Source organism: Spermophilus citellus, assembly GCF_964194105.1.
Source record: "Spermophilus citellus genome assembly, chromosome: 3".
Lineage (NCBI taxonomy): Eukaryota > Metazoa > Chordata > Mammalia > Rodentia > Sciuridae > Spermophilus > Spermophilus citellus.
In genome coordinates, this window is record NC_138184.1 from 183,303,828 (window position 1) to 183,318,406 (window position 14,579).

The 14,579-nt window shown below is 33.7% G+C and overlaps 1 protein-coding gene across 4 annotated transcripts in view; it reads right to left on the minus strand.

The window, feature by feature from the left end:
* PTPRZ1 (protein tyrosine phosphatase receptor type Z1) overlaps positions 1 to 14,579 on the minus strand; it is a 173,562-nt gene that overhangs the window by 46,958 nt on the left and 112,025 nt on the right. For all 4 annotated transcript variants that reach the window (XM_081287320.1, XM_081287319.1, XM_081287318.1 and 1 more), the window contains exons 9-11: positions 12,115 to 12,299; positions 10,639 to 10,765; positions 3,718 to 3,764 (exon numbers count right to left, since the gene is read on the minus strand). In XM_081287320.1, the coding sequence (XP_081143446.1) occupies positions 3,718 to 3,764; positions 10,639 to 10,765; positions 12,115 to 12,299 (359 nt within the window). The remainder of the gene's footprint in view (positions 1 to 3,717; positions 3,765 to 10,638; positions 10,766 to 12,114; positions 12,300 to 14,579) is intronic.

Here is a 14,579-nt window from a genome sequence, read left to right on the forward strand (position 1 = left end):
TGATGGTGAAAGTTATTTCTTCTTTCCTTACCTAGAAGATCTCACAAATGTTTGCTTTATAATTGGATCCAGAGTTTGCTGAGGACCTGTGGTAAGCTTAGCTGTGTGGAGTTTCCAAACTCTTCCTCACTGTATTTTCAAATCTGAGTATTTACCTAGTTTTCTAAGGTCACTCCACAATATTAACCTCTACCAAAACTGTACTTGAACTTTCTTTTTCCTAGCCCTTCACTCAGTCTCAGCAGATGGCCTATCTGTTTATAGAAAAAAACAGAAGCCAACAGACACCACAGCTCCTCCTAACACTAAAAATATGGAACCACCAACTCTCTCCTGTCCCTGTCAACTTGTTGCAGCTGATATATTGCTTCCCATACTTCCCAAGGATAATTCCTACACCTGATCTTAAAATTTATCCTAGTTGCTTTAGAAATTGAAAACACTTGAGTATTTCCCACTATTTGAGTTTTCTCAAATTATCAAAATAATCATTCTTATCAGTTTAAATGAATTAAGTTCTCTCCCATTTGAAAGGGATATAAAGGAAACCCTTGGATTCTGCTTATTGTTTTACCTTTCCCTTTCCCTTCTCAACTAAATTTCCCCAAAAATCATGCCATCTGTTTTAACTATATGATCCAGTAATCTCTATGGACCCCATATCCTACCAAAGCTTTGTAGATTTCCATAGAATTTTTACTAAAGCAAAGCTATTCATCTCCTTCATCTGTTACATGTTTTGGGGGTGAGGGGAGACTATATTCAAACCCACACATATCCTATGATTGATTTCCTTTCTAGCAGATTTTAAACTTTATAAGGTATGGTCAGATAGACTTCTTGCAATCCGATGAAGGTGAGGGACTATTTACCAAGTCTTGTTAATCTCTGAGTTTATCATAGTACCTTGTGTTAGCATTTCAAAAACATATATCATTCATGCTTTATGATTATTTTATATATACATGACCACAACTATTACAATTGATAGTCTTTACTATAAGATCTTATGGAGTTATAAATCTCTCTTCTGTTGTGGTTTTGATCTGTATCATCACACCTGCAATCATTCATGATTTTTAAAATAAATTTTAGTGTAAAGTCTTGATCATGCTGGAGGTACTATTGTCTTTAAAGTCATAAATTTCTATTTGTAGAGGATCTAAGGAATTTCCCTAAAACTATTCATTTCCATATTTAGGGCCTAAAAACAAGTACATTGGCAAATACATTCCTTGTATTTGCCAATCTTTGTCAATCATTCCTGGCTGAAGCAATGGAAATGAATAGTAGATGGGTTTAGCAATGTTTTCATCCCACCTCAGAATTATGCTCCAGGAAAACACATAATGACATGGATCTGCTCCAATCTAACCCTTTATTACAACAGCTTATTTCAAGAGCATGAAATATACTAATTTCCTAAGTTTACTAATGACTGCTCCTGTACCCATCATGCTAAATCCTCATCTATGGAGTGTGAGCTGGCTCCCTCTCCTCAGCAGTGCCAATGCATTTGGCTTGGTCTTTCAAAGAATGAGAGTTGTTTCTCTGGGCAGCACCACCCTTGGTAGAGCCTTGTAAACGTCATAGATATCATAAATAACTTCTTTTCTCTTCTAGGTCATAGCCCTTCTCCCATAAGAAAAGATGATTTTTGATTCTATTCTGCCCTCTTAGAGGTGTCTTCTTCTGCAGCAGGCTGCATATTCTCTATGTCTCCATTCCACTCTGCCAGGAGGTAGCTGGAAGGAGAGTGAGGCTATCTCCCAGGAGGCTTTTCCTGCCTTGTCACAGATAGCTCTGTCCCACTATAGAGGTCCCAGCATCTGCCGGGCTACTCTCTCCACACCTTTTCAGGCCTAGTACAGTCACAAGTCCCTGATATTAGTAGTCTCATATGGATAGATCATCCCTTGTTGGCTTGCATTGACATTTCCTTCACGTCTGTGAACAGGCTTTTACTTTAAACTAACCTCAGTGCCTATTTGTGTGTGGCATGTGTTTCTTATTGGGACCTGGAATTATTTCCTTTCCTCCTTCTTTGGGGCTGGGGTTGTAGCTCAGTGGTTGTAGCTCAGACTTGCCTAGCACATGTGAGGCACTGGGTTTGATCCTCAGCACCACGTAAAAATAAATAAAAATAAAGGGGTACTGTGTCCATCTACAATTAAAAAAATATTAAAAGAAAAGAATCTTTTTTTTAATTATAACAAGCGAGTATGCAGGAAGCCATATGAAAACACCTTCACTTCCCTTTCTAACAGGAAGATCTGCTTATGTATGCAAAATTCAGGTCTCAGCTGGTGAGACCTGAAGCACCTTGATATATATGGCCACTACTACTTCTATCAAGTATTATAGCAAAAATAAAGGTAAACCAAGTCACATTTATAGCCTGTTCTTAAAGCTAAATGTTATACTAGAAATGAAAATAGTTTTATGTAGAGAGTTACTAGTAATTAACATTGGAAAATTTGAAGAAATGTTTGTAAGGTTATGCTAAAGGCAGCTATAGTAGTAATATCAATTGAAAAATAAATATGGAATTGTGGTAATGGGAGTTACAAAGAAAAATAATTGATCATTCCCTTGATTCTGTCTAAAAAGTTCATGAAGTGTGGTACATTTCATCTGACATGGAACTCTATAAACAGAATATCATTTACTAAATGGCACCAATCACTGGAACAAGGGTTTGTGTCAGTGCATTGGAACAATTTAAATTGACAACACAATAAGAAAATAATTTACTTTTTCCTTGTTTGGTTTGATTCTGTGGATCATTCTAGGCACATACATATCCACATACCTTAGCACAGGCTTATACCACACACATGAGATGCCTTAGCTGAGTTTTGGAAAAACTTGTTGGAAGGTGGACTGGTTGTTTGGTAAAACAATCTCTTGTGTGAGAGAATGTCCATAAGATACATATATTATTGAAGTAATTACACTTTTGAAAACACAAGCTAATTGAAAATTATTGCTATATAATAGCATTAGCTGTTACACTTTATCATGTTGTAAACAATATGTACATTTGCACACATTCATAATGTTATCAACAGTAGCATCTGGATTAAACATATAGTTTTAGTTATGAACAGCACATTTGGGCTTAGGATGAAATATAAGATCTATTAAACAATCATGTTCTGTCATTTTAAGTTATGATAATGTTAAAATTTGCATATATTCTCAAATAACTATATTTACTTGGAGGACATTGTGCTAGAAACAAACATTGAACAATTTGAATACAAATAACAATTAAACAGGAAAAATATACATACAATTTATATTTTGGTTCATATTTATTATGATTTTATCAATCATTGATCAAGTTATTTAAAAATAAATTATCAGTATTAAGGACTAATAAAATATTATTTTAGCACTTGAGACAAATTTGAGAACTAAAATTTTCCAATTTATAGCTATATCTCATAGTTCTAATTGTTTTTAAAGTTCACTGTTTTATTTCATTATTATCAAAAATTTCATACCTCTTTTTTGGCATTAAATTAATCAAAGTATCTATTTTTTTCATAGAAAATCATGTATACCAATTACATGATTATAAAGCTTAGCCACAAATTCAATAAACAATGGACAATGTAACATTAAATTTTATTAATACCACTATATCTAAATAACAATTTAAAATCAACTTTAATTTAAAAAATTTGAACATAAAATAGAAAGCTACAATACCTTGATTATTTCTTTAGTTCCAATTAATTCAGGAAAAAGGTCAAATTCTACAAAATTAAAAACAAAGTTATTCATTTTTTATTAAACTCTTTCAGCCTTTTGTGGAAGACAAGGGTGAAGAAAGAAGAAAAACTGATGTTAGCTTTGAAAGTACAGAACCTTTCAAAATGAATACAAATTTCAAATTTCAGTTTTCAACATTACTGAACACTACATAATATAATCCTACATGAATGTATATGTAACTGGATTCAAAACTTTGATCTTTCTCTTGCACTATTCCCCAAGACTTAGGGAAATACAGAAGGAAAGGGAGGACAATGAGATTGATATAAGTAAGTGCAAAGAAATTCAAAGAACTTTTCATCAGTGCAGCTACTTTTGTCTTTACCGGGGCTGACAGAAGCAGTTGGGAAAATGCCAGGGATTTTCTGGAGAGTTGGCAGGATTTGTTTTCTTATTTGGCTTCTTCTTCCTTTTAAGTTCTTCTGACTGATGGTCAAATAGTTCTTTTTCACTCCTCAATTTGTACTAATGCTTTTTTGTACACAGTGTGTTGTACCAGGTAAAATGGACAGTGTTTTCCAGCAGGTTCTAGCCTAGGCTGGCAGCAGGAAGCACTGAGCATAATGCTCCTAGTACCTTCTCTCCAGAAAACTCAGTACTATATATGCAAAGATATCAATAACTGGTTCCACTAGAAGTCTGTTTTTCCCAACCAACCGGAATCAACATATTCCTAACACATGGATCTCTCAGCTAAAAGAAGACCTGACAGCAAATGTTAGGAACAACTAAGAGCTAGTTCTCTCCCTCCAACAAGGAGTCTAGCCACATGGCCAAATTACCAGGATTCAGAGAAAATTTCTAAAGTTTTCATCTGAGCTGCCTGGGTTATTAGGAAGATAGTAGCCAGAGTAACTATGAGGGATTGAGGATTATCATAATGATGCTCTTTGCTCTGCATTCTCTCAATACTACTTATGTTCTGATTTATGTCTTTACCTGTCCTCAAAAGAAATGCATATTCTGCAGAAACTGCAAAGCAAAATTGAAGTAACATTAAATATCTCTCATACCCAGACTTGTTTTCTAATATGGACATTTCCTGAGTTTCTTTTTATCAGAAAATTTCTAGATAGTAATTAAAATAAAGGTAAAATATAGTTTTATGCATGAATTATATTTAGGAAAGAATTCAAGTAAAATTGGCATTGTAAGTGCCCTAGATTTAGGTACAGTAAGTGTTCTTGACAATTTAGTTATTTTAATGTTACCACGAAAAACTTTCTGTGCTATAAAAAGTGAAAATATTAGCTAGAGACAATCATTGTGTATTCAATTATAATTCTTATTTTTTGCTTGTTAAACTGACCAAGAAAGAGTTTGGAAACTTGCCCCTACAAAATCCTTTTCGCACCCTATATTTTTTATACTCTTCATTCTTTTTTATAGTTTTATTTGTGAATTAGAGTTACACCTATTTAGTTTGGTTCATTTTGACATAATCATACATGCTCTGGATTTAATTTGCTCTATTTCAGTCCCTAGTGCCTCCTTTTTCCCTTTCCTCCTCCTCCATTCTCCTTCCTCTACTCTGTTGGTTTCCCTTCTATTTAATTTATCTAATTGGTTCATGATCTATATTCTCAGTGCTCCCAAACTGAAATGATTTTAATCGTCTCTAGTACTGTATCTTTGTAACCTGCAAGAAAATCAACAGATGTGAATTTAATAATTAGATGCAACTAAACTGTGACAGAAATAATCTTAGATATGATCTTCAAAAAGCTACAACTAAAGAAGTTCATGTATGGAAAGATGTCCGAATTCAGCACACAAGACATGCCTAATTTTATCAAAACTACTTCAACTTGAGACACTCTTTTCATGTACCTTTGAAATATTATAATGCTAGTAAGGACAAATCAGAATTAAATTTGTTACTGATACATATATTATACTCTTTTCTCTGTTTAACAGGCTGGAGAAAATAATCTCAATAATTTTCCATTCCTTTCAGCATGCATAGAATATTTGAAAATTTAAAAACATGGTCTGACTTCACCTGACTACATATTTTCAACGGGCAAAGGTAATTTTCTTCTTTCATTGTCAGGATCAGAGTGAGGTATATTTAATTATCACACTGATGGTTAATTTCCTTTTCTTTCAATAGTCTTACTATGTATTGCATTTGACCCATTTTTATCCTTGTATTACAGCATTAGTATATGGATTTTGTTTCCTACAAATTAAAATGCAGGATTTTAATCCACTCATATCCCCTAACGAGTCCCAATGACTTCTGCTATCATTGAGTTTGCTGATTACTTCAATTAAGGATTAAGAAAAAAAATTTGGACCTTTTTAGGCTTTGGGGCTTGTTATAGTTTTGATCTGGAATGTCTTGCAAAGTCTCATGTACACAGAGGTGGAGCTTCTGGGCAATGATTAGATCTTGAGGGCTGACTTTATCAGGGGATGAATCCCTTGATAACTCGTAGGAAGTGGGTCACTGGAGGCCTGCCCTGGAAGGGTTATCTTCTTCTAGTCTTCCTCTTCTGCCTTCTTGTTGCCATGAGCTGAGTAGCTCTCCTCTACCACATCCTTCTGCCATGATGTTGTGCATCACCTCAGGCCTCAAAGCAATGGAGCCAGCTGACTGTGAATTAGAACTTCTGAAACTATGAACCAAAAGAAACCTTCCCTCCTATAAGTTATTCTTGTCAGATATTTTGGTCACAGCAATGAAAAGCTGACCAACACAGGTCTGCATATTTAGGCATAAACAACCCTCTGAGACCCTCTTGGTTCCACAACACTCTCATGAGTGATCACCCACCCCAATGGCAGGTGACTTTGTAGTGATAAGTATAACCTAACTTGGCAGGATCTTCATTCTGGCTTCAAACTGGACTGAACATCATTTGAACATTCTACAATAGTGAGGTCTCCCAGGAACTCTTCAGTACTTCCACTCCAGATTCAGAAGTCTTTTGTTGAGCTTCAACAATGTTGAAATAAAATAAATTTGAAAGACTGTAGTGAAATCATAGTTCTGGATCTGAGAGTTCAAGACACTAGATCCTAGACCAGCCCTGACAATTGGTAGCAGGTCTCATGTTGGGCTTCTCCTTTCCCGTAGTTTTCTCACAAATGATAACTGATATTTCAGTAACCATGGTTCTGCCTCAGAATATCAAAAAGAGTTTAAAAATTATGCTGTTTTATAGAATATTTTCACTTTAGCAAAATAGACTCCCTGAAGGCAAAAAAAAAAAAGTCTGAGAGTGAAGACCATCCATGTCTGTTTCTTTTTGTTATTGTTTTCAGTAAACACTTAAAATTCATATTTGGGCAATAACTGACCAAAAGCTGTTGAAATATTCAGAGTTTGTTTAGGGCACATATAATGTTACTTTCTTTTAAAAGTAGTTCACTAGGAAACATTAATATGACATGACACAAAAAAGCACCACTGACATATGTTGACAAGCAAAGCTTATTTAATTATTTGTTGGTAAGCCAAGGTTCACGGGGAAAAAAAGTAAAAGCAATTCAGACTGCAATTGCTTCAAACTGTGATTTTAAATATCATTATATAATAACATCAGTAGCATACGATGGTGTAGGTAGAGTAAGGACAGATGTAGAGTGATTTAACAAGACAAGTGTATACAACTGAAAAACACACAGTAATGGGGAAAAATGTTGGTTTTAATTTCATCATGCATTTAAATGGAACTCACATAGTTATCAAGGCTCCAGAACATCTATTTAAATAATGTCCTGTATAAGTAAATAATATACATTCTACATGATAGAAGAGAAAGGAACACGATTATCTTAGTTACAAAGTGATAAATCTATTTTGTGAATTACTCATTCATAAGTGTAATTTTCTAAAAAGTATTTCAAAAGAATGTACATATCTTCTTAATATTAAAAAGGGATTGTTGAAAAATTTAGTTTCTGAACATGAATTTATACATTTATTTTAGAATAGTAATTTGAAATAATACTTACTGGATGTTTTTATGGTGATACTGTTGTACACAGTAACAAATGTAACATGTACAAACAACAAAGTAATTAAATCAACAATTTAAGTGTATGATTTAATGATATTAGTGAGTTAAATGTACAATTTTGAAAACTGAGTATTCCTTCAAAGTTACTGATTAAAATGTTTGAAATCTATGAAAGAATGAGGACTTATTATTTCCACTACTACTTTTTAACAAAAGCAATGAGCACTACAGATTTAGAAAGCAAACAAAAAAAAAACAGAATAATTCAATAAGATATAATATTACCAATGTAATGGAACATAATGATTAACAGAATGCAACAGTACTAATAAAAACTATAAAATAACCAGCACTCACAAGTTTCTATATTAGCCACATATATTATAAAATTCACTAATCTTGTAGACACCACATCTATTTTGCCCAAACAGAAGGTAGTAGTGCTGTCAAGACTTTTTATGGGAGGTTGGGAGGAGAGATACCAGGTATTGAACTCAAGGGCACTTGACCACTGAACCATATCCTCAGCCTTATTTTGTATTTTAATTTAGATACTGGGTCTCACTGAGTTGCTTAGCACCTTGCTTTTGCTGAGGCTGGCTTTGAACTCTCAATCCTCCTGCCTCAAACTCCTGAGCCTCTGGGATTATAGGCGTGCACCACTGCACCAAGCTTGCTGTCGAGACTTCTACTGTTTATTGTGATGCCAACCGAAGTAACAGTATTTAAGGTAATCTAGTTTCATAGTGATTTGTAAATATCTGGATTGAGATGCTACTGCAGGCTTAAAAATCTGAAGGAATAAATTCTAAGAGAACTAATATAGTCTTTATTAAGAACAGAGAAATCCCAGACTTTGGGTAAAATGGAATAAATAATGAAGAATTTTTTTTATAGGAGTCGTTAGCAAATAGTCTATGCAGGTTTGTAAGCCTGGGCTTTTAAGAGGCATTTCATTTCAAAACATCACATCAAATAATGTCATTTACTAAAACAAAATTACTGTAAAAAGTGCTTTAAGTGAAATCAGGCATCCATGGAGATCAAATGGTGGTCCAAGCTAGCATTTCATTATACCAATGTTCATTAGTGTCTCAATCCTTTGAATAAATAGAAATTAAGTTATAACATTTTTTATTTGTACAAAGTAAATAGACTTAGTAAAAAAAATCACTCAGAAATTACTTCTGTAGAAAATATACATTTGATCTATTTTTTCATATGCAATAAGTTTTTCAAAAATAAAAAAAAGAATAAAAAATATTCACACAGTTGAGAATTCTGGCATAGTGTCTAGAGTAAATAAGTACAAACAGTCTAAAGCAATTAATTTTTATAAATCCTGGGGGCAATTGTTTTATGTACAGAAACTAGAGCAGCATAATGAATCTAAGATAGTAAAATGAGGTGAATCCCTTCAATAGAATTCATAATAAAATGTGCAAATAAGTGTAGAAGAGATTTTCACATGCTATAGTTTAATCTATTCACGTGTAGTACTGGCTAACATAATCAATGTTGTGATGTTAATGACATTGTTTTCTGGGTGGATCAACCTGGGGACTTTGGTATTGTTGCCATTCATTGTGGTGGCAATGTGGTAAAGTATAGTCAGGTACTTTGAAACTCACCTTTTATAAGATTTAGAGCTAACCTTCCATTTAAAACTAATCTGATTTTGAAAACCAATGCAAAATAAAGGCAATAGGAAAGATGGTTATGTGCAGGCCATGAGCAGGCCATAATAAATATTATATTGCCATCATGATTGTAGTAATAATCATTAGCTATCGATATCAACAAGAGATATGTTGGCTAGTTTTGTAGTCTGTGGTTTAGAAAAATACCAATTATAACATTTAATACCTTTGGATATATTTTCCAACTTAAAAAGCCAATGAGTTAGAACAACTCTGACAAGGTGACCTCTGCTCATGTCCTTCATTTAAGCTCTTGTTGGATTATAGTCCCTGATACAGCATTTAGGCAGCAAAGTTAAAGCAGTGCACATCAGTTTTCCTTCTGTACATAAAACTGAAATATTCTACCATTAGTATAATTCGTAACTATTCATTTACATAATAACCTGTAAACATTTTAATGAGTAGCTTTATGATAGAGATGACCAGAGATATTTACACTTATGTATGCATATATATGAATGTATACATATGTATATACATATATACACACTTCAATTCTACTACGTGAAAACTACTTACACTGAAAAAAGGAAAACTAATTATGTAAATTTTTAAACAGTGAAATTATGATAGCCAGTGCTTGTTCAGTTATTGCATATGCTTTGAGATCAAAAGATTTTCCCATAATACTTAGAAAAGATGCATGCAAATAAAACACAATCAGAAACAATTTGTTTTGTTTTGGGGAAATAGTAGGAACAAATCAACTAAGAGAAAAGCACCCCTAGACCAAATTATAAAACATAGATAAAAACATCTAAGATAAACCATTGAGGTGCTGTATTCAGATGTTTCAAATGCCTTACATGATCTTAGGATCATGCACATACTTACTACAAAGTACTTTGGGAGCTGAAAAAGGAAATGAACACTAATGAAACCAGTTCCTAATTATCCAAAATAAAAGTCTCAATATTCACATAGCAATTTGAATTTGATGATAATTACAAACATTATAAGTAGGCTTATTGTTTTTATTTTATAAATGGAAAAGTTCAATATTAAGAATCTATTTACTGAGTGTTTTGCACAAGATTTGCTGAATGATAAACAGTTTCATGTCTCAGAAAATTACCTGGTGATCCAAAAGAATATAAAGTTGGAAGAAAGCTCCAATGTATCAGTAATTAAAACAACCCCGTTTTTATTTAGAAAATATAAAGGTATATCAGGGAAGCACTTACCAGCATCATTGTCGGGCATGTCAACTATCAGTTGGTCGCTGTATTTTCCATATAAGCCATTAGTGCATATGGCTACTATTTGAAGGACATAACTCATGTTGGGTAGTAAATTATTGAGAATAGCACCCTAAAAGAAAAGTGTTAGTAAGTATCCAAGTGTGCTATTCTTAGATGACTTACAAACTAGATAGTTGTCCCAGAAAACTTTTTCTTATTTTTCAATGGAAAATATATTTTATCAACTTGAAGGAAATACTTATGCGATGCTATTAAGTTGACCTTGTGATATGTGTGAATTATGAAGATATTGGGAAGCCAGGTATTTAGGTTTTTAAATTTTAAGATTTAGATTAGAAAGCTTCATAAAATGAAATCAAATTCATAAATGAGAACCATAAACTAAAAATTAATATTTTGGAGAAACATGTAATATTTGCAAATAAGGAAAATGTGAAAAATACAATGAAAAATAATTCTCTTTATCCTGAATGAATATATATATATATATATATATTATATGTGCATATATAAACACACAAGCAATAAAATAACTTTACCTTATTCATATAATCATGAAATAAAAATATTTACTCATAAATTCCACAATTTTCCATGTCTGAGTATCTCTGGATTCCTGACAACTGAACTAAATTGTTAAATTCTCTCTACTTTGTCCATATGCTATTAAACAAGACAATAGTAACAACTGTGTGTAAATTCAGACTACCACAATTTGCAGTGCTCCAGTTGCCTGCATGTGGAGTCCAGTGTCCTTTGTCCTGCAGTGGCAGCTTCCTGATCACATACAGAGGAGGGTTTGTGAATCTGTCCCAATCTGTGGCCAACTCTTCCCTAGGAAAGCAAAACTTAATGCAGAGATGCTCAGGCACATAAGGAATTTGTACTTTTTCTTCTTCTTCTTCTTCTTTTTTTTTTTAATTATGTGCATGGTGGAGGTAGCAGGGTGGATCTTCTGGTAGAATTACATATTTTGATAGCTCCCTAAGTTCTGGCTCAATCAGCACTTCACATGTTACCTAGAAATGTGACATACAAAAAGGACTTTTGAGTCCCTGCTCTAATTTTCCTGTGCTGGGACAGTGTGATGGAGGAAATTATTCATGACATTTGGGGCACTGAGATTCTGATCCCAATTCTACGCACAACTGTAAAGTCTCAGGGTGGGTATTTAGCAGTTCTCTAAGTCTTTTTACTTGTAGACGGAGGATACACTAAATGGACTTCAGTCAGTAAGACTTCTGCACGAATGTAGCTGCACTCAAAGGTTGTGCAAAGTCATGGTCTTCCTGTAATTCACTGTCATTCTGAGATAATTTAGTGTACTTCTGTTTCCCTGGGAGACCTTCACACAAAGTCAAAAGCAATCAAGGGTAACAACACACAAGCATCTGTAAGTGCTTACCTTGGAAATCAATCTATAATATCACACATGAAAACAATCAATCTTATAGTTACCAAATCTTGATAGCCATCTGTTAAAAATTCATGCTTGGTTTGGTCTTCTCCTTCTAACTGCTGGTACAGGACTGCAAACTTCTCAATCATGGTATCATAAACAACTCGAGGTCTTTCCCATGTGACAAGAAGGCTGGTATAATTTTCTGGGTCAGCCTGCACATTTTCTGGTTCTGAACTACAAACTTCAGAGGAAAAAAATAAGTAATAGTTATTGATATAACAGTTGACTTCTAGGACTTTAATAAGTAAAACACATCCCGTGAAGGTTTTTGTTGTATATTACTTCAATATAAGGCATAAGGTACTGCTTTGGCATCATGGAACTTTTGCTTATGCTTAAAATTGTATCAGTAAGTTTTTCATTATTGCAAAAAAAAAAAAAATATCTGAGGAAGGCTGTTTTATAAAGAGAGGAAGCTTTAGCTCCCGGTTCTGGAGGCTGAAAGTCCAAAGAGAAAGACACGGGGTCTGTTGAGGGTCCCCTTGGCCATATCACATCATGCAGGAATACATGTGTATCTTTGTGTCTGTGTTGTTCCCCTCACTGTTCTTATAAAGCACCAGGATTCAATCATGGGTCTCTAAGGCCTAATACAATCACTTCCCAAAGGCCCTACTTTCAAATACCATAGTCACTCACCCTTTTAGTAAGACTCTAGGGATTGAACTCCCGCATGGGTTCAAAATAACTGACCCAGAGCAAAAATGCTCTTTCCTTCCCTGCTATCTCTCTCTGTTTGACTCTACCTTTCCATTCAGGAAAGGTCTTGACCAAATAATACCTCCTCTAAGATACACACTGTTATCTCTGCAAAAGCGATTCTCTGTCATCTCAACTGTCTGTTTCGTTTTACCATGATTATTGTTTTATTTGCACATGTTCATACTGCTTCTTTTCTGATGAACTTAGCTTAAGGTTAAGCAAATAATTCCCAGGAATTAGAAGACTTGTCTTTCTAAAATGCATTTATAATGCGACTGGAATAACATGGAGAAGAATTACAAAATTTCATCATACTTTGCTAATGAAGCAAAGTAATAAATGCAATCCCTTCACGGGTTAGACAGATTTGCAAAACAGAGAAGAAGAAAGCTCTCTTAGGACAAAGATTAGTTAACAAGCTCACAACCAGTCTTTGTCATCAGATGATACCTGAAGTTATTAAGCCACAAGATGGGAGCATTCGGTTGACTTAGGCCAACCAATCATCACGCATACCAAAGCTACAGGGTTTCAATGAAAAGATGCCCGCAACTGCATCTGAATGTGGTATTTTTTTAGTCTGCAGTTTGCCTCATGAACACAGGAGGGCACCCACAACTAACAATTGGCTATTTACATTGTAACATTTTATATGTAGTATTTAGTATTCCCAATTACAGCATATGTACTCTACGGCTGCAATAGAATATGAATGATTCATAAAAATATGAATATATAATTTAAACAGATGGGTAACTATGAGTTAGAAAATTGATTTTTCACTGGATACCTTTATACTGTTTTGTTGAGGTTGTTTTGGAAGAGCTTAGAGAGAGATGTTCCTTTGGGAATAAGAGGACAATTCTTTTGTTGTCGAAAATATGAACTGAGACTAAGAAAATGTCTTCTAATTTAGATTTAGACAATGAGCATCATGTATGCTATCTTCTGACACTTCCATTAATGTCCACCAGATGGCAGAAGACCATCAAAATATCAACGTGAGCTATTCACATAAACTAGCTCTGGGAACACAGGATTGCTTGACTCTTGTTTCTAATGAATGCCAAGTCCATTTTCAGGATGTGGAAAGTGATTCTACACAATATAAATTGTTGATTTTGTTCTCCTAAAATTTATCCCATTTTTTTTAAGAATGTGGGAATGATTTAAAGTGAATTATAATCTTCAAGATGAAACCAGTTTAAAAGTAATTAGTTTCATGCATGCACACATAAACATAAACAGACTCTAAAGGAAAATACAAAAATATTAGTTATAAAATACCCAAAAGACTATTTCCTAAGCAGAAAAAACTACTTGGGCCGGAATGTCTATGTTTATCTTGCCTTAACAGCAGCAATCAAACAGTATGACTTCAAAGAGTATGAACAGTATTAATAGAAAATAGGACTCCAAAAAGAAGTTTATTTTTTTTTGCTAGCAGGTTTTCATTCCTTTACTTTCTTTATTGTAAATATTTAAGACTTTATTAGTTGTTAAAAATAATCCAAACTTGTATTTTAATTAGAAATTTATTTTAAAGGCATTCCTTTTTCCAACAGTTTAGTAATGCATTATAAATCTGCATCTTCTTGTTTAGTTGATTAAACACAGAATTTTATGGGGGAAAGACTATATGTACTTTAGAAAGTGTTCAAGTTATAAAAGGCCTCTTCTCTGTCTGTAGTCTATGATCTTTGCAAATGATTGCCCTTCTACATGTTAGGACTAGATCTTTAAAATCACAGTCTGGTTC